The sequence below is a fragment of the Rhamphochromis sp. 'chilingali' genome (genome assembly GCF_963969265.1).
Source record: "Rhamphochromis sp. 'chilingali' genome assembly, chromosome: 16".
Taxonomy (NCBI): Eukaryota; Metazoa; Chordata; class Actinopteri; order Cichliformes; family Cichlidae; genus Rhamphochromis; species Rhamphochromis sp. 'chilingali'.
The window spans coordinates 19,527,096-19,548,125 of record NC_137943.1 but is presented as its reverse complement, the minus strand read 5'-3'; the positions used below and the strand labels follow the sequence as shown (position 1 = coordinate 19,548,125).

The 21,030-nt window shown below is 41.9% G+C and overlaps 1 protein-coding gene across 7 annotated transcripts in view; it reads left to right on the top strand.

Moving 5' to 3' along the window:
* Positions 1–21,030, top strand: part of adgrl2b.1 (adhesion G protein-coupled receptor L2b, tandem duplicate 1) — a 90,454-nt gene that overhangs the window by 43,050 nt on the left and 26,374 nt on the right. For 5 of the 7 annotated variants that reach the window (XM_080906994.1, XM_080906991.1, XM_080906996.1 and 2 more), the window contains 5 exons: positions 2,094–2,894; positions 10,217–10,516; positions 13,840–13,940; positions 15,786–15,971; positions 17,917–17,955. In XM_080906994.1, the coding sequence (XP_080763120.1) occupies positions 2,094–2,894; positions 10,217–10,516; positions 13,840–13,940; positions 15,786–15,971; positions 17,917–17,955 (1,427 nt within the window). The remainder of the gene's footprint in view (positions 1–2,093; positions 2,895–10,216; positions 10,517–13,839; positions 13,941–15,785; positions 15,972–17,916; positions 17,956–21,030) is intronic. The other 2 variants (XM_080906995.1, XM_080906993.1) reach the window with 1 other exon arrangement.

Here is a 21,030-nt window from a genome sequence, read left to right as displayed (position 1 = left end):
TAAACATATTCAGAAATATTCACTCTTTTTTTTTCTTCTTCTTTCAAACAGACCTCCCTTTCACCTCCTGTCTAATCCCCCCGACTAACCTCTTTGCTCTTGATTTTTTTTTCTCCTTCCTTTCAACGTTCGATCTCTCACATATTGTCTCCAGCCTCCCCCCACCCCATTCCTCTGCCCCAGTATATGCAGCTTCGACAGCCCACTAAAGAAACTCCATATTAGGCCGAATATCCATCAGTCATCTCATGTGCTGTTGCTCTCTTTGGCTCATTTGAGAGTTTGGTCTGTAACATTAGCACCGTGTCATGTTTTACGTGTGTGGGCGAGCGAGTTTGGAAGCGAGTTTTGATTTGTGTTTATAAAGTTTGAACAAATTCCACCCGCAGTCAATACAAGCCAAAAATAATTACTGTGCTGTTTCTCTAAGAATGTTATCCATCTAAATATGAGCCGAACTTTGAGATTTCTATTCTCCTGCCACTTAGGGGGAAGCATTTTTAGAGGGATTTGCTCTGCTTTTGCAGTGGCCAGTGCATTATTTTGTTGGCAGACAAAGACGACGAAAACGAAACGTTTAATGCACTGGAAAACACGGCGCGTAGCTCGTCTCTGGTCATATAACTTGTCTGTTTTTATATCCTAGGGACGAGAGGCCGTTTTCACTAACAAACATCCTTGTTTTCTTTCCCTCCTCCAGCTCTTCCTCCCTAAGCAGCGCTGCAGTTCATCTCATGGTCATTCCCTCAGACTAATTCTTCTCTTTGTACCTGGTAGTTGACTCATGATAACCTTTCTCTCCCTTTTTCGCACTCTTTTTTTGCTTTCTTTTCCAATGCCTGAAATAGAAGTGGAGCAAAAAGGTAAATGAGTGGTCTGGTCCTTCCCTCCCCCTCCTTTGGCTCCTTGTTCTGTGGTGTTGAGTACAGCTCCCCCTTCACGTCTTCCCCCCCTCCTCTCCTGATTGCCTCTCCTGTCAAATGCTAAACCCATAGGAGGATTGTTTGCACCCACGGAGTCCAAATGGACACAATTTCAAATGACATCCGCGGTCATTAAACGTAGTTTTTCCCTGACAGTGTGACAGAAATCACCAACTGTCCGGTGTCGATTTGTTCCAGAACCCTGAAGAATCACTAGTTGTGTGTATATATTCTTATTTGGCTCAGTCGTAGTTTGCTTGGCCCAACTTCTGCTGCACCCATAGCACGTGATGTGAAATAGCAGTGATGGCTGAGTGAGATTGGCACAGGCTGAACAAAAAGTTTGAAGAAAAAAAAACAAACAGCAATTCACTGTGTTCCCTTTGTTTTTTGCTTTTTTAAAATCCAGAACCAATTAATTTAAAAGCAGCTAAACGGGAACCTTGCCATGGCCTCCCTCACCCATCAGTGGTTACTCTGTCTTTTTGCCACAGAAGTAGTGAAAATCCTTTACCACTGTTGCCTCCCCCCTCCCCTCCAACCTCCACTTTCATTTTTTACCTTCTGCTTTGCTGCCGCCACCACCACCATTAACAACCTGTTGTTCACTCCTATCGAAAGACGTGAAGCCCGTTACCCCTTATCATTTCGGTTTATGACCTCAGTCATGTGAGTATGCATGTGCAGTGTGTCCATATACCCAGCTGTTCGTGTGCCATTTGACATCACAACAGACTGGTATTTTTCGAAACAAGTTCCAATCGAAACACTGTGAACCCTACTTCTTATTTCCATTTCCCACGTCTTTCGTTTGCAGGATTTTTCCTTTTTCTTTGTGTTCTCATTTTTGTTTTGTTTTGTCCCCGTTAGGATGTATCAGCAGACCCCTGAGATGCAAGTTCTCTCAACCACACGTTTCTCATTGTGAACAATCGCTGTTGATACATGCATTTGTTTTCTTTTCTTTTTTTCCCTGCTCATTAGCGGTAGTACAAAAGCACTAGTTTAAAGATTCCTCCAAAATCACAGTCCCTGATCTTTTTTGTCCTGCACTCAAGTCGCACAGCAGCGAGAATGATGCCTGTCAAATAATACTGTTTTTTTTTTTTCTTTTCTCAAAAGTATATAAATTCTTGCCTTATTTTGTTTCACTCTCTTCTCTGTCACTAGTTTTCATTTGTCCCGGGACTCTGAAGAGTATCGGCGCCGCCACCTTCCTGTTTGAAGGCGAGCAGCAGGCCGGCTCGTGGTGCAAAGACCCGCTGCAGGCCGGAGACAAAATTTTCTTCATGCCCTGGACGCCATACCGCACTGACACCCTCATCGAATACGCCTCTCTGGAGGATTTAAAAAATGGTCGCCAGACGACCACCTATAAACTGCCGCACCGTGTCGACGGGACGGGCTTCGTCGCTTATGACGGCGCCATCTTCTTTAACAAGGAGCGCACGCGCAACATTGTCAAGTTCGACCTGCGCACGCGCATCAAAAGCGGCGAGGCCATCGTTAACAATGCCAACTACCACGACACCTCTCCCTACCGCTGGGGTGGCAAGACCGACATTGACCTCGCAGTAGACGAGCGGGGCTTGTGGGTAATCTACGCCACAGAGCAGAACAATGGCCGCATAGTGGTGAGCCAGCTCAACCCTTACACGCTCCGCTTCGAAGCCACCTGGGAGACGGCTTACGACAAACGCTCTGCCTCCAACGCCTTCATGGTATGCGGCGTGCTGCACGTAGTACGCTCCACCTATGAGGAGAACGAGAGCGAGGCGAGCCGGAGCCAAATCGATTACATCTACAACACCAAGCTGAGCCAGGGCGAGTACACAGACATCCTGTTCCCCAACCAGTACCAGTACATCACCGCTGTGGATTACAACCCCAGGGACAACCAGCTGTACGTGTGGAATAACTTTTACATCCTGCGCTACGACCTGGATTTCGGGCCGCCGGATCCCGCCGAAGGTGAGAGCTGCTTCATTGTTGTTTAGTCTTTGTCTAATTCTTCTATTGTTTGGCTGCAGTGTGGGATGTCACAGATGGCTGCCTTTTAATTTTGGATGCAAGTCAGGTGTGATATATAAAAAAAAAAAAGCGTTGCATTAGTCTTGGGGAAAGGGCTCATTTGCAGACAGAAATTACACATTCACCTTGGAATGAGGGATAGCTCCCAGTGGGGCTTGCATCGCAACCAAAAAAACAGCTCCTTTATTACCATGAGGCAAGCCGAGGCACTCCTTCCAGCTGAAGTTTGGACCCTATCAAATTCTTTAATCTCGGGCCTTATCCAAAACCATTATGAACACGGCCCTCCTGAACTCGCCTCTATTGCTGGGAATATGCTTGAGAGGTATTGTGCACAGTACGACACAGGTTATCCTCTCCCTCTTTACCTCGGGTTTTCAATTTGTTGCCATGGTTACCTCATCAACTTCACAGAGGCCATTTTTGCAACAGATCAGAAGATAATCGCTACCCTATTGTGGGATAATATTTTAAAAAATCGCCAGACTGAGGTGTGGGAGACTTATGTACCACTCGGTGAATCACGAGCAGGAGAGTGGCTGGAAAGCGATTACGCCGAAGAATCTCGTCTCGGGGGCTGTGGGGTGGGGACGGGGGGGGGCTTAAATTAATCTGTGAAGTGCTGAGAGGCGACATACGTGTCACCACACTGCGGCCTTACATCCAGCTGATAATGGGTTTAATTGCCTGACTGCTGCCATCTTATCCCATAAAGCTCGGCTTCTCTAAGTCTTCTGTATGAAGTGTGGAAAACAAGAATCTTGACCTGACTCGACGATACGTTAGAAGCTCAGGTTGCCCTCAGGCAGTGGTCCGGATTAGGTTATGATTTTTTAACTTCTGGATATTCGGGAGGGGCTACGCACAGCGGTGGGGGAAATCTGATTCCTGACCTGAGCTGTTGAAAAGTGGCGAGGGGGGTAGGGTGGGGGCGGTTTGCCGCTGACGTCTCAATGGAGGCTGTGTGCTCCTGAACTCTGGCCTCTTGTCAACACGTCTGTTTGTTTTCCCGCTGTTCCCTGGAATCTCCCCCGGCATGATAACTCGACACCCAAGGGAGGCTCCGGGTTTGTGTCTGAGTCGCGGAACAACCAAAGCCTCAATTAAGAGTATGTTGGAGAAGATATGAAAAATACTCCCAACTTTAATGAGTTCGTCATGCATGCAAACTGCCTGCTCAACTCCTCACGTCCTGATGTATGTAAATGTAATTAACAACTGAATTATCATAATTACCCTCCTTGTCTCAAAAGGAGTCTTGGGGAGAGGAGAAAAGTGGCCATCACAGAGCATTTTCAATGAAGGGCCTAATGTGCTCCCTCAGCTACTGCAATGGCTCGGTAAACATAAATGCCACTGAAGCCTGGTGTTGCCACTTGCTGCAGCAACAGTGCATTTAATCAAGAAACCCCAAAGAACATAGCTGTTGATTTCACTCATTATTCGAAGTGCGGGCTTCCTGCCACTGTTCCGTTGTTGGGATCCAATCAGAAATGTGTCTTTGCAGCAGAACTTGTCAGTGTGGTTCATTAAGTGCGCCTTATGAGAACATTATGAAATGTTGCGAGCTCGAGTAGGAGAGAGGAGGCATCTGTAGATGCCAAGGCCAGCAGCAGCAGCATGCCAGATCCCGTGAATGGCACTTGAAAATAATTGGTTCTTGTTTATTAGGTTTTTTTCAGATTTACACCTTTAACTTCTTTACTGTGTAGCTATTAGGATTTATTGCTGCCCATGATATGCCGTTGAATTAAACAACCTATTCTGCAGGGTAATCTAATGGTGCTGAAATAATGTCTCTCTCTCTCTCTCTGAAACTGTGGGGCACTTGAGGCGTAAAGGAAATTAATTGTGCCCATTAAGATTCATCGACCACAGAGTGAAGTTACCTCGAACACCAAACCCAATGTATCTCTCTCCTTTTTAGAGCTCGTGTAATACAATGAACGTCGGTGTCCTTTTCTGTCAGAAGCATCAACCTTGGCCGTAGTGCTCATCCTACAGAGGCGCTGAAACGCTAGCAGGATTAGGGGTTTATATTAAGTTGTTTTTTTTTGTTTTTTTTAGCAAACTGATCAAAGCAGAAAATAATTGACCTTAGCAACTTGTCTATATTTCCTTTACCTTGTGTTGGTAACAGTGCAGGTTTCTTAATTCGGCCCCGGGTTGAGGTGATTAGCTCGGATCATTCCCCAAATCGATCGCTCTCGCCTATTGCTCTAAATAATTTGCGCAAGTTTAGAGGAAACTTCTATGCTCTGCTAATGCGTTGAGAACACGAAAAGCTCTGGTCAATATCTGGAGAGTCTACCTTCTCAGTGCCCGTAGTTACAGAACCAAGAGGGACAGCGGTAATGTATTCTCTGTGATGTGCAGAGACATTAGCGGATTTCAGTCCGAACAGCTCAGAAGTCAATCAAAAGGACCAGTAATTGCAGAAAGCTTTTCATGCGAACAAGGAGAGAAAACAGAAAATTAATTTGTCTTTTAGGTAGCATCGATTTGAGGTCTTAAAGACAAGAGGCATAAAATTATTGGCTTTATCCGAAACGCTTAGCTCCTTGGAATAGCATGGTAGCAGTGAGCAATAAGTGGGCTCTCTGCTAAATTACAAAACAATTATTATCATATCCTGCATGCGGCGCATATCTGTCGGCTAAATCCAGCTGTGCGCCATGCTGCACTTTGGTTTGCTTTCATATCTCAGAACGACGCCTCCAGGTGTGCCTTCAAGACGGAGGACATTTATAGATGTGTCATGCACTAAGCCTGTGTTCCACCCTCTGATGCATGATGTTTGGCAACAGAAATAGGGGCTCCAGAGAATGAGTCGGGGATTTGGAACAGCTCTAATTGTTCTGCTTGGTGGATTATGACAGGAAAACTTTTTTCAGTGGACCTTATAGGCCTATATGACAGAGGGTTTTGGGGTGTTTTGCTCAGAGTGTATTTCTGTCTGCGCATATATCTTCCTGTCTGCATGCATGTGTCTGTATTGTGAGCCGCTCTGCCATCCTTCTGACTCAGACTGTCAGGTTGTGACTGTGCTATGTCTGCTGCTCCACGGTATTCAGTTTCAGGCCTCATAAATTACCCCACACAGACATAGGATATGTCGGGCAGAGCCTTTTTCTGTCTTCTGCTCTTTAAAGAATAAGTGTCAATAAAGCAGTCAGCCCTGCAACAATTTCATAATAACTCCACTTTTTGTACTTTTAGGAGGAATAATGACATGAACTTTGGCATCGGATCAGAAAGTACACATGGATTGTTTTGCGGTTTTTTTTGTACCCTGCATGCCAAGCTCAAGTCACGAAAGCTTGAATCAGGCAGAAGAGCATTAGTGCATATAAACAGCCTAATGCAAAATTCATGACTTCTGGGATTTGTTTCTGTCATTAATTACCAGCAGTGGCTTTAGGTAAAGAGGCAAAAAACCAACTGTAGCTTCTGCGTGGCTCTTTTCCTCCCCCTCGCTGTGGAGTCAGGCCAATCAAACCACACATGGATACACGAGGACCCCCACATGGAGTCACGGTGGGCTAAGCTACCAGCTGCTGGCTGCAGTCTTATTTTTACCCATCAGACTGTACATTATTTACCGTGCTTCCTTCTTCCATTCATTACAAATCTATCAACTCGTATAGCTCCGAAAAGGAATTCTGGTAATGCAAGGATGATTTCTAACCGATGGCAATGATTTCCTTTCAGCTGTGTGGGTCTGTTTGTTCGTCTACTGTGAGGATTAGCCTTGTAAGTGATTCAGCTTCAAAACTGAAAGCAATTAAAACAGCTTGATTTGACTGCAGCTGTCATTGCTTTTCCCTTAATAGCAAGTATTAGGCAGCTTATGATGCATTTATTCTGGTGTCTATCTGGACAGGTACATAGTTTTTACTGCTCTCGCTCGATGTGTGTAATTTGATATGGAAAAAAAAACAAAAACCCAAAAACACGCTGTTTTAGTACAGCCGTGTCAGCTATAAAAGCAAGGACAAACAGAGTGTCTAGACCTCTGATCATCTGATTATGGTTTAATATTTTTTGTCATCTTCCTCTCGGATACGTAAATGACTCTGGGGGGCTATAAAGTGATAAAACTAATTCTGTTCCATCTCCAGTGTCTTGATGGATGATCTTGCATAATGGTTTTCCTTCCTTTTAGCTCTGTTTTAATTTACACACTCTGTTTTGACACTGGTGACAGTCATTTTTCAAGCATTCAATCTCAAACTCTTCCATTATTTACAAGAGGTATTATTCACCATATGTCAACAGTATGCCTTTGGTGTCAGATTGCCCATAAAGAGCGACTTCGCTGCCTCTCGAGAGAAATGGTAGCTAATTGGTGCAGCCCTCTCTTGGTTGAGTGCTATCAGAGGACACAGGGCTCTTACTGGAGGGGAATTTGCTCTTTGCAATCAAAGGAAAATTGTAGCGAGCATGGTGCACAGACATCAAAATAACCCCTCAGATGCATCGACATCTGATAAGCACATTACTGGATGTACTACTGAATAGATATTTGATGTTCTTGGTGTTATTCTCAGTCACATTGTGATATGAAACCCAAGACATGATGACTATAAGCAGCTACAAAGATGGTATCACGTCTTTGATTAGAATAAAAATCGCTCTTGACATCAGAGTACCACTCCTAATTACAGTGATACGAGTCCATGACTCTCCCTGACAGTCTCTTACAAGAGACAATGACCATCTAATAGTAAATGATGTATATGATCTAATAGTATGAAAAATATTTAGGGATGCCGGCTGCTATAGAGCTGTCGAAATTTGCACCCTGTGCCTGGATAATCAATTTAAAATGCACATGAACATAAACGAATATGACGACCCACAAACTCTGAATCCTTTTTTATAATTTCTCAACGTTACAGATGTGATGATCTTCTCTTTTTTTAAAAACCTTGGGCATTTTTCTTTTATATTAGGGAAGCTATAAGCAATTTAATCACTAATAAGAATAATCAAGTTACAGCTCTGTGTTGGAATACTGAACTGGGAATGCTTTATTGTTATGCGAGGGTTTTGACTCATATATTTGAAATGGCATTGTGTGATGAGTCATATAATCAATTAAGTGATTAACAGAAATAAGTCTGAAGCACTTATTATTAAATATTCATGACTAAATGAGTATTTGTATTGAATTTTTGCACATTTAAATCTCAGCTAGTCTGCTTCAGACTGTGTTGGAGCTAATTGATTGTGTTTGATTTGTTACAAAATCTGATTGGCATTAATTTAAAAAAAGCTATGTTAAAATATGGTAAAAATGCTAAAATAAAATAGTATTAAATAAATAATTGAGCTGTTTTGGTTCACGATGTGAATATAAAACAGAATATAAATACCGAAAAGCAAACTAAATAGTTCTCAGTACAGGGTAATAAGTTTGGTGCTTTGGTCTCTTGAGTTGGAGAAACAGCGTCTCAGGAGCAGGTTAATCAGGTGAAGCAAGCATGCTGTTACAGCCAGATGCATATTAGAGCTTATATCAGCCTGTGGAAAAGCACAAGTTTGCTCAGGTATGGAGAGGTTTAATATTCTGAAACCTAATTACACTTGCCCTTGTATTGCATTATATGCGTATATTGAATCAACCAAGTCAGCCTATGAATCATCTCACTTCTCCTGAGTCAATAAAAAATCCTCATCTGCAATATATAATATGTTTGAAACACCATTTTTTTTGTTTTGTTTTGTTGTTGTTTTTTCTGTAGCATTGTTTTTTATTATCTGATAGCCTCAAAGTTATTTATCTGTAAAGGAATAAATAAAAGTTTGTTTAATGCATCTTCCCAAAAGGTAGAGAGAGGGGGGGGGGGAATCGGATGTCTGTCCACTTTTCTTTTTGATTGCTTTGGTATGTTTTGGCCGTCATTTTTTAGCTTATTCTGCACATTGTCCTGATAACTGAAGGCTATGCTAACTGCTAACTGCACCTTAGCTGATGGTTGTGCATGTGCAGGTGTCAAACACACCAGGACCAAATGAGTGTAAGGTAATTACCCAGAGCTCCTGTCTGGAGGAAAGGTCATTGAGAGAATTGTCACAATTCCGGCACAAATGAGTAACACCCCACTCCACCCACTGTCACACTAATGCTTTTCTCCACTCCCTGCATCACCACATATAACTTATTTAATATATTTAAATATTTTTTTTGTCCAGTGAAAACGTACATATTCACCTGACTGGCTGATTAAAGTGGAGACAGTCACCATTCTCAGGAAATGGAGAAATGTGTCTGATGATGGACTGTCAGACAGGATGATATTGCGTTTTCCCATCAGCTCCCAGGGAAACTGAAGACAACCCTATGGTGCCTTTCACAGCGGCAGACCTCATTTTGGGAATCTGCTTTTATCTCAAAATACAATCAAGTGGTTGTGGGCAGAAATGTATGATCATTCATGCAGGAGACAAGTAGCCCAGTATATACACGTAGACCTGTGCACATACACACAATGTGTTTTCCTTTTATTCTTATTGGCTATTCATACTGTATAAAATTTATAGATTTCCCATTTCTGAACCCATTTCCCAGTTATCTCCAGGCTCTGTGCAGCAGATATCCATCTGTGTGCACACAGTGGTTTTAAACAGAGACACACCTGACTAATCGAGCAAACACAAGCACACGTGCACACGTGCACATTCACGCAAAGATTTGCTTCGCAGGGTAACCGTGGACTGAATACAGTGGAATCGCATTATTGCTGATGTATGGTTTTTGCCCAGAGCAGTGCAATTCTCCTTCCGCACACCAGCTTTATCTGAGTGAAAGAGAGATGAACAAGGCAGCAAAAAGGTAAAATGCAGACAGGCTTTGTCTTCATTGTTGATATTTAATCAGTCCAAGGTACTGACTCTGCTGGGAAGAAACTGCTATGTCAAAGGATGCCTGACTGCCATTGCCTTTTTGTTGTTGTTATTTATGGGCTTAAGTAAAGTATAAAATAGTAAGTGATACTGTTGTGTTTGCATGTTTATCTTGATTTCTTTTAGTAAATGAGCTGGGGGGGGAGAAAGTGGAAATAAAGAGTGAAAGCCGCACAATGCTTTTATTTCCAGATAATATGGGAAGCAGTAACTCTAGTAATACCAACAAACCATGAGGCTCAAAGCAGATGCAGTCCCCCCCACTGCGAGAAACAGCAGGGGTTCAAGGCGAGGACGTTTATGTCTCGAGCTCTAACAGCGTCACTGCTCTCTCCCTCCCTCTCTCTCTCTAGTGCCAACCACCGAAGACGCCTCTGTCTCGTCTGCCATGCCTAAGACCACAACAATTACCACCACCACTGCCGCGTCCACTGTGAAGGGGCGCGGTGACACCACAGTGGCAGGAGCAGATCCAAGAGATGGCAGAGATCCGTTTGAGGACAGCCGAGGCTCGAGTACCGCTGAGCCCACTATCCCAGAGCTGCCTCCAACACCCAGACGCTTCTGCGAGGCGACTAGGAGGAGAGCCATTGACTGGCCCCAGACCCACACTGGGACTACTGTGGAGAGGCCCTGCCCCAAGGGGACCAGAGGTATTTCCTCCACTTTTCTTGAAACATGAAAATTCAACATTTTGTCTACTGTGTGCCTGCTAGAGGTAGACGTTCTTTTTCTTTTTCTGTAAAAGTATTCCACTGAAGCTTTTAGCAGCCCTGTGACCATAGGGTTTTAACAGAGGAACAGTCTGACATTTAAAGAAATGCTTATTCACCCTCTGAAGTGTGGACAAGAAAACCATTGCCTGTGTGTGTGTGTGTGTGTGTGTGTGTGTGTGTGTGTGTGTGTGTGTGTGTGTGTGTGTGTGTGTGTGTGTGTGTGTGTATACAGTCCTCATAGGCATGAATGTTGCTGTAATTCTGGGCTTTTAGTTATTTCTTTATACTGTTGTTTTTCCTGGGTGCAGTGACTATACAGCATACACTTTTAACAAGTTAAGAAAAAAACAAGACAAGACAGTTCAAAAAGTTTGAATTTATTTTGAATTTTCCTAATCAACACAGGGTCAAAAATATACATGCATTTACAGTTTTTGATGCTTAAAGTTCTACAATATATTTTAACTTGACAAAACCAAGGTCTAGTAACTTCTTGTAAGTGGTCATAATTGATTACAACTTGTAATTTCTCTTTGCCAGCATCAAAAGGATTTGTTTGGCAGCACTAATTGGATTAATCAATATCAAAGCACTGGGAAAGAGTTTTAGATTTATATAAGTTTGGAAGGTGTCTTGGAACCAGCCAGTGTACTGCTATAGTTCCAGCTCCAGGCCTGGATAACTGGGGAGAGCTGCGTCAGGAAGGGTACCTGGCGTAAAGTCTTGGCCAACTCAAATATGCAGGACAACTGCAGATTAGAAAACTGCAGGTTCAAACTATTGTATACAACTATGAGTTATTAGGATGTTTCACCACCTTTGTAAGAGGAAATTGGTTAGGATGTTCAAAAACAAACCAGTAACCACAAAGGCTGAAGCCTGCCATGAACTGGAAACTGATTAAACACCGGCTGATGGAAGCCCCAGCTCCAGAATTAACACCTTCAAGCTTCACAAAAATTTGCAGCTGCCCTCACGGGCAAGCCAAATGTCTTGTAGAAGGAGGGTGGTGAAACTTGATGGGTGAAAATTGGACTATTGTGTGTTCGTGAAAGGCAATGATCCCAAACGCACATCAAAGTTGGTTTTTGAATGGATAAAGCGAGCTAACATCAAGCTTTTGAATGACCTTTCAGAAGCCCCGACCTCAGCCCTGTTCTGGACTAGACTTAACCTCCTAAGACCCAAACTCTTTCATGGCATGCAATTTTAATTTCTCTATGCTATTTGGGCTGATTGGAACCTGATGAATGTAAAAACAAAGAATTACCGTAATTTTTTTTTTTTTACCTGATTTTTGTTTCTGAGAAAAATAAGATCCACATATGAAGACATTTGTTTTAAATTTCGAGAGAACAGTGACAGTATAATGTCCTCGTACGTGGATATAAGGCCCCTGTAGAACAAAATTTAGAATTTTGGTCTAGACAACCCAAAATGTGATGTCCACATATGTGGACGCCAGGTCCTAGGGCGTTACAGCTGGGTCGGTGCCAGGGAATTAACCAATTTAAATCAACTCTACCAAGAAGAGTAGTCAAATATTCAGCCAGAATTATGCCAGAAACCTGTTAATTGGTTGCATTTTGTCAATGTGCAGCTAGCTAAGGGACAGTTGACCAAATATTAGTGGGGGTATACAGTATGTATATATTTGAGCTTGTGTGCATGATTGTAATCTTGTATGCATTACAGAAAATCCAAAATAAATGAAACTGTCATCTCTTATCTTATCTGAAGAACTAAGTATAGAGCAAGAGCTAGGCGCTTATTAGCTTAGCTTAAACTGGAAACAGTGCTAAGCTTACTAGCCTAAAGATGTCTCGTATTGCCTCTAAAGTTTAATAATCAACATTTTATATTTTGTTTTATTTAAGACATATACTGCTGGTTTTGTGAAAAATGTGTGTTTTCTTCTGTTATGACTTCTTACAAAAATCATTTGGTAATTTTATGCTAGCTTTTTTTCTGCCTATCAATTTGTCCGAGTTTAAGCTAAGCTAAAGTAATTGTTTCTAGGGTTTAGGTCTATTTTTATGACACGTCTAAAGATATGTATTAACAATTACATTTTGACATTAATGGTGTCTAACATTCACCATAAAGACAAAAAGATATTTGAACACAAATGTGAAAATATTCATTTAAATGGTCAATTAAAACAATGGCACAGGAACAATACACAATATTTTCATATATTAAAATATACATTTCTCTGACAGTTTGCAAAAGTTTACAGCTTACAGAAATACTGTTTCTGTTGAAACACTAATTCATAAATGTTTATTTTGCGTCTTATTCCAACTGCTTTGAATTTCCTTAATTGGTCCTTACTCTCTAGGAGGTTAGTGCCAAATAATTAGTGCCATTAACAATCAGGTATAAACCAAACCTCAGAATGATCACAAATCACAGTTTAGCAAAAAAAAGCAAAGCTCCCAATTAAACATGTTAAAATTGCAGAGTTATTTAGCTGTACTTATTTAGGTCTCGCTTCCATCTTGGTTTACTTGTCTTTTTTTTTGTTTTTTGTAAAACTTCATAAAATGGACATGTCAGTCTAAAAATGTATTATAGCAGGATTTGAGCCTTTTTGACAAAAATAAGATTTCGAAATGTACCTAGTTACTGTAATTTTGAAGCCCATTTCTCCTTGAAAGGAAATCACACAGAGGGGGGAAAAACTATCTGTAACAGACCAAAAGTAAAAGTAAAAAAGATGTTGGACTGCTTCTATTAGATAGCCAGATTAAAAATCCTCCTACAAATGAAGAAATTTGGCCATTAATTTTGCAGGTGATCATCTGCCGTAATCTCACAAAATCCATCTAAACATCCCGTTGCAAAGATTGGCAACTGAAAAGACTCAAAAGAAAGTGGGAAAGGAGATGATATTGAGAAAGGAAAAAGATTTAGCTTTTACTAGTCAAGCTGCATGTTATCTGGAGGATTCGTGTTTTATTTGTACATGCATAGCAAGAGGTCTTTAAAATATTTGTTTACGATCAATAACAAACCACTGCGTCCACCTTTTCTTTTTTTCTGTGTATTTTCCCCCAAGCTTTGTAGAACTCTAATAGTCTTTTAGTGTCCTTTCTGTACTTTTTTGTACAGTCTACAAAGCTTTTAGGTTTTCAATCATTTAGAAATCTTTGTTCCGGGTGAAGAGTCTGCATGAATGAAGGATAAGCAGGAGAAACTGTATCTGAGCAACATTCTGGCTCCCCTCCAACTGTTGTTTTTATTCTGTGGTACTGCAGGCATCGCCTCTTTCCTCTGCACCATGGCAGGGACATGGTGCTCCAAAGGGCCAGACCTCAGCAACTGCACCTCCCACTGGGTGACTCAAGTGGCACAAAAGGTAAAAGGAGAATTTGTCGATCACAAAAATATAGCAGCAAACAACCACGTAAAATGGCTGCGATCCAACATACAGCGGTAATTTCTGACCTCGTTCCCTAGCTTGGTTTATTTTTCCAGCACAGAACTTTTCAAGTGTACACGAAACTTTCAAGGGTAACTAAAATGCTGTTTGGCAGCAGAAAGAAATGAGCTAAAGCATCAGGAGTAAATGCCAAGAACTGCAGTCTGTTAGTGAGAATCAAAGAGCCACGGTTTCTTTCTGCGGTGACATTTATGCTTTGATGTCATGCAGGTAGAAATGTAATGTAGATGTGCAGATAACAGTTGCTTAGATGCACAGGAATGTAAAACATAGCAAACCCTAAAGAAGAGATTATTGTTTCTCTTGAAAAAATAAAAACACCTACAGAATGCTGCAGGTTCAGGCAGGGTTTCAGTCTATTGTTGAAAGACATCTTGGCTAATGAACAGCTGTGTGTTTAAAAAAATCAAAAACAAAAAAACAGTAGTAAGTGAAAAAGTGTTGGATACGCTCAGTTTTTACGCTAGAAACACAGCAAAATGAAGTGTAATAGAGAAAGTATGCACACTGCATTAAAACTGGGGTATGCAATATGTTTTCGGCATCACTGGACTAAAATCCATAATTACCTTTCAGCATACTCTAGTTTAGAGAGGGAGCTAGACTCATGTTCCTCATCTGTGTGGAGTCCTTGGAGACCTCATTGGATGAGGAATACTAAGCAGTTACAAATGGAAGTCAAATGCAGAGGTGTAATAGGCTTTAAAAAGGAAGAAAAGAGGAATTTCAGCTGGGAAAGTGAGGTCCGAATCCTGTGTTTGGACAAAAGTTAGCAACACTTACAGTTTCTGCTTCTTCCAGAATTTTCGTCATTCAAGTTTTAATGCAACATGTTTTTGCATATTTTTAGAAGCATTCAGTTAACAGTATTTTCCCTCAAAGTAACGCACAGAGATAGGGGGAAAAAAAAAAAAAAAACCCAACAAAACATTTTGCATCTTACGCACTGTTGCCAAGTCGAAAAACTCACACAACTCCATTACTCTCAGGCGATTATACACACTGCTAGCCTTGCTATGACATATAATAAGCAGGAGCTTTAGTTATCTGTTCTAAGCTTTGCATATTTGCTCATTAAAAAGTGAAACTAATATGAACAGCGTTTAATTGGCTGAATTGGCTGTATAAGTCCTGATGTTAGATTTTATTAAGATATAATTGCCAGCGATGGTGGGCCTTAGAGCTGCAATGCTTCTGGTTTGTTGACACCACTGTAGTACTTTTTAGTAAGTGGGGAGATATTGTAATGTAGCTACAAGATACTTCTGATAGCCCTGAATTATTTTTTTGGAGGCTGAATGGCTCAAGGATTAATGGTATGTTGGTTTTGCATTAGCTTCCTCTATTTGAAGTTTAATTGGCAGCGGCACTTCAAAGTCACATTTTGATTGATGTCGTTGTTGCCGCACTTTAGTGCAAAAAATTGATTCGTTTGTGGCAAAAGACACCTTGAACATTTTATATAAAATATGTACACAGTATTGTAGTGGTTCTCTGTTTGGAGAGAGTACTGCTGTGCATTTAATAAGACATAGTTATGTTATAACGTCCCTGGTTAATCATACAGTCACCATGAGTGCATTCCGTCTGCACACAAAGACAAATTCCTTCTAGACTTGCTGTGAATTTTCAGATGTGTGTGAGAGATATTAGTCCAGGTTCATATTGCATGACTCTGATCTGAGCGCTGCATCACTGACACTTTACTGACACCCCCGTGTTTCTCCCCGTGGTTGTTTTTTTTTTGTTGTTTTTTTTTAGATCCGAAGCGGCGAAAACGCTGCAAATTTAGCCAATGAGCTGGCACGTCACACACAGGGCCCGGTGTTTGCCGGCGACGTCAGCTCATCGGTGCGCCTGATGGAGCAGCTCGTGGACATCCTCGATGCTCAGCTGCAGGAGCTCAAGCCCAACGAGAAGGACTCAGCTGGACGCAGCTTCAACAAGGTGCTGTGAAAATCCTCCCTGGCCCTTTCCTTTTCTGACCTCTCGTTAAACGTTGTCCCTGTTTTGCCCTGGTTCTGTGTCAGCATGACTCAGGACATTCATTAGCAAAACACACACACAGATGCACACAAGCCGCTCTGCGCTTTTCTTACATGCACGTATGCATCATCCAAACACACGCAGTCTGAGGTGAGGGGGCTAGGGAGGCAGGTCTAACCCTGCGGGGGAAGCTCATTCCTCTAGAGTTCCTTGGTAATTACCAGCGTTGGAAAACACAGGCTCACCTGGCAGCTCCACCTTTAAGGAGCTAATGGCCACGAGCCCCCAACCAGCACAAAGAATAACTCTTCATTGCTGACAAGTGTGGAGGTGCCCCCTCCTGGAGCTCATGCAGGTGCTCAGTGGAAAGAAAGCAGGCCTGAGACAAAACTACATCTCGTAGCTGCTGGCAGTCCCGTGGCGATTTGAGTGACAGTTTTGAAAAATTACATTGTTATTCAGACTTTGGAGCAGTTGCTGTGTAAACAAAGTGATTTTGAACAAAAAAAACCCCAAAACAACCAAAAATGACGCCCATTGTTTGCGCCCATGTGTTCAGACAGCTGCACCGCTATTATTTGAAGATAAGAGCTAACAGGTTTCTTACTGCAATGCCAATATTGTTGCGGTGATTGGAACAATTCAAAGGCAACAACAACAACAACATTCAACTTAAAACTACTTGAAAATTGTGACATCCTGTCACAGAGCTGTTGTTTGTACCTGCAGTTCTGCAGCTGCAATGAAACACACTTTCACTCTCGAGCACACCAGGGGTGAATCTGACAGAGAAATACTACTACCGTGCCTGATTTTAAAGTCACTCTTTAAACAGCCTGCTTGGAATTGTGAATATAATAATTTAGTTATCCTTCCTTTGATCTCGTTGCGCTTCTCCACCAACAGTTTCCCCCCGTCTGAGCACTTCAGCCATGCACACATGTATTTGCAAGACCAAGAAAACTCAAAATCAAGATCTTTTTTAAATTCCTTGCCCTGATTTATAGAATCTGGCTTTCTTATGATTAAAGAAATCAGGTTAATGCAGAAGGCAGACTGAAACCTGTCTGCCAAATGATTTCCATGCCATACTGGAATAAATAGACACTAATGGGTGCCAGTAAAAGAAGAAAAAAAAAAAGAAGAAGCCTGAACATCCGAGCCTACACACATGGGTTTGAAAATGTTTAGAAGAAATGTATTGCATACATGATTTGCATTCAAGAAAGCTGAACTGAGAACACCCCCCAACAAAAACAGAACGCGGTGCTTTCAGCTTCACGCAGCCCTTTCCTCCAAATAAACAAGTAAATGCCGGCGTCCACGGGCGCAATCTGGACTGCGTTGAAGAACCATTTCTGGTTTCCTGTGTGTGCTTTTTTTTTTCCCTTTAAGTATGGTTGTAATTTGGACACAAGGAACATTTTTATCTCTTTGTTTCCAAATTCTGATGCAACGATATGTGAGTTTCTCTGGTTTGACTCAATTAGGAAGAGACACCAACTTATTTAAAGCCAAGAGCCTAACAAAGGGGTTTTAAAGAGAGCTAGCGCTGTATTATTTTCTCCATGACAAGAAATACAAATGACCTCATCCCACATTGTTTGTCTTCCGAATGTATTTTAAAGCATCACTAATGGGGAAGCTTCAGAATCTGGTCTCAGCGTTTTTTCCTCACTGCTGCTTTGCGTTTCTCGTCTCTCTCCCCTCACTTTGACTTGATCCAAATTTATACTTAGTATTCAAACACAGCTCCCCTGAAAAGCACTTATTACTCTTGTGCCTTTTCTTCTTTTCATTAACTCTGTAATTGATGGTAAGTGGCATGATTTAATGCTTCCTGTTTTCTTACCTCCTCTTTCTTCAATCCGTTTCTTGGACTTGATCGTCTGGTTGTGCGGAAAAGCTTCAAAAAAGGGAGAAGACATGCAGAGCGTACATGAAGGTATAACTGCCAGGCTTTCTGCATTCCTTTTTCACCCCGATCCCTAACGTCTGACTTGCAGCATGCCGCACTGTCTGTCTTTATGTCTTTGATTATTTTGTTACAGCGTGTGCCTGCTGATGTGTTTGTACAAAATGCGGCCACTTCCTCAGATTCGGCTGTCTGCTGCCCTGTCATTCTGTCCATCTGAGGATGCCGCCATCCATATTCTTCTTCACTCGTAAATCTTCCCTTCGTTTTTTCTTTTAAACTTTCTCCTCCTCCTCTGCCTCCGCCACTCTTTTTTTTGCCTCCCTCCATCTCTTCTGTCGTCGGCTCTTTACACGTCGTGTGAATAATTGCCTTCCCACGGTTGTAATTGCACCTCCCTGTCAGGCAGAAGTGTGATCAAAGTGGCAATGTGCTCAATTTTCACTTGCTTATATTGTACAAATTCTACTGTCGCCATTGCAAATAATAAGAATAATAAAATTAAAAAAAAACAAAAAAAAAAACCTCTTGGCCCCTTTTTGATTTATCTGTGGGATTAATTTCCAACCCCATTAAATATGTTTGTGTTCCAGTCTGATCTTTGCAGGCTGTCCACCAGACATTTTACTTAGTGGAGTGCAGTACTGTTTATTTTCCCGGGCTTGGGTCTGCTGGAAGACAAGGCCGTGATGTAGACACATGGGAGAAGATGCACTGCATGGTGTTTAGATTTTGTGTCAGTGGTGGATTGACACAAATATTCATGGTGCCCAGTGGTTGTATCCCAGACTCTAGCTTTGCTGGAAGTACAATGGTTTGTAAAGATGGGCCTCTCCTTATGCAGTTCCTCCCATACACCTCCTGCCCGTATTTGGTTTAGATTTAGCAGCTTGAAAGTATGCATTATTATGGTCTGTTCTCCCCATATACTCGAATATCCTCCTCCAAAAGTTAAAGCAGCCCCAGCCTCCCAGAGTTAACAATCCAAAATGGCGGCAGTGAACATAAACAGTAGTAAAACCTTTAATCAGCACTGCCACTGTTGTGTATTTATGACTTACTGAACGAACAAGCCAGTTGCAGACCAGGCTCTGTCCATGAATCTGCTGCAGCGGTGTTTTTAAGCATAAAAAAAGTGTTATATTGTGTTGCTAGTGGTACTTGAATCACCTGTTGTTGTTGTTGTTGTTGTTGTTGTTGTTGTTGTTGTTGTTGTTGTTGTTTTCACTTTTTCTGGAATGCGCTAAGTCGTCCCAATTCCAGAAATCTGAGTTCAGAGGTACCTGGAATTGGTTAGTAGGAGATCCTGTGACTGAAACACTGAACATTGCTGCTGAAGAAAACTTCTGAATACAAGGAGGATCATTTTTGTTCTCAGCAGATGTATTTTGCAGGTATAGAGAACAGAGATATTGAGAAATCATCAAGTCTGTACCTTAGAAAATGTACAGAGATTGGACTTGGGATAACGCAGGGCTGTAGCTCTGGAGGTAGAGAGGGTCATCTAAACAGAAACTTTGTGGTTTTATCCCTGGTTGCTCCAATCTCCTGTCTGCATGCCAAAGTATCCTCGGCCAAGATACTGAACCTCAAGTTGTTGCATTCATTGAAGTATAAATATGTGAGAACGTTAGATAGAAAGCACCTGAGTGTAGAAAAAAGTGCTTGTGTTAATGGGCGAATGAGGCATTGTAGAGTAGAAAAGCCTTTTATGCAAGAATTTACTATTTAATTGAGCAACATGCTGTATAAATGCTGGATTTCGAAGCATTTTGTTTTTTTCCATAATTGTGTCACAGACACTTCTGACCATGTTTGGCCCCGTACAGATTTTTCTTTGGGCCCTTACCACCATGTCGTCCCCTGGGCTGTGCTGACAAACTACTCTGTAAGAAACTCTCTGCCAAACAAATTGTTTCACAGTTGACGTCAGGAGGTTTGCAAGCATTTTCCACAAATGACAAGAGAGAAGGGCAGGAAATAAAAGCAATATATTGCAACATCTGTCCACCTTTATCTAAACACAGTGAATATGTGCATGCTGTGTAAAGCCGGGGGGGGGGGACTACTTGATAGTGATGTTGACTGGTCCCCTCTACCTTCTGGGCCCTGGGGCATTGAACCGGCTGCACTGTTATAAGTTATGTTTCTGGTTTTTCATTAAATATCTTAAAACCAAAGTCTGAGCTCTGTGCAGAAGCCTCATGCTAATGAAAGATGAGGAACCTACAACTAACTCCTAAATATCCAGAACCTAACATTGCCATATTGAGCACATTGGCATCCCGGCATTAGCAATTAGCTTAAAGCTAGTGTGGCTGTTATTTTATTTTTCAGTGTCACTGATCATCGTCCATTGCTGTTTAAGTCAGAGCAGCTGATATGGGCAGCCACAGGGGCTCCCCTGGTGGTTGCACTCTTGTGATTTGTAAATTGACCACCACCCAGGCATGAATTAAATCAGAAGACAGATTCTTTCTGTGCTACACAAATTGGAGACAGACTTTTTCCCCCCTTCTTTTGGATTTCATGGGTCCTTTGAGGATGGCTTACCAGGGGGCAGGAGAAGACCATTTAGTGTCTGTCTGGTTGTAATGGCTCCAACCCCATAATCGCCACTTCTCTCTCTCTTGCTCACTCTCTCTCTCTCACTCTCTCTCACTCACACACACACAGACACCACACACACACTTAACTCCTGTCATAGTCACAGTTGCCTGCAAGGTTAGGGCCACAGAGATTGATTTTTTGTGCTTGGACCCAAGATATAAAGACATGCTGAGCACTCTGTCTGGATGCAGCCATCACTGCTGCGGTTAACATCAGCTCGGTGGTTAAAACGTTGCGGTTAATCATATATTGGTGCAGACTTTGGTTCATTCCCTTTCTTGTTATTCCGAGCAAATGGATAATCCTGTCCTTGGTCAATTAGTGTTTTGGATAATCACAGCTGTGACTAATTGGTACAGTGAGCAAGGGCTTGTTTTGGTTAATTACCGTTATTGTGGTGGGTCTTGCTGTGGGTAATGGCACCTATGGTTAAATTGTCACTCTGATTTATCACACCCAGGGCTCGTCTAGATCTGTGTACAAATGTCTGTCTTT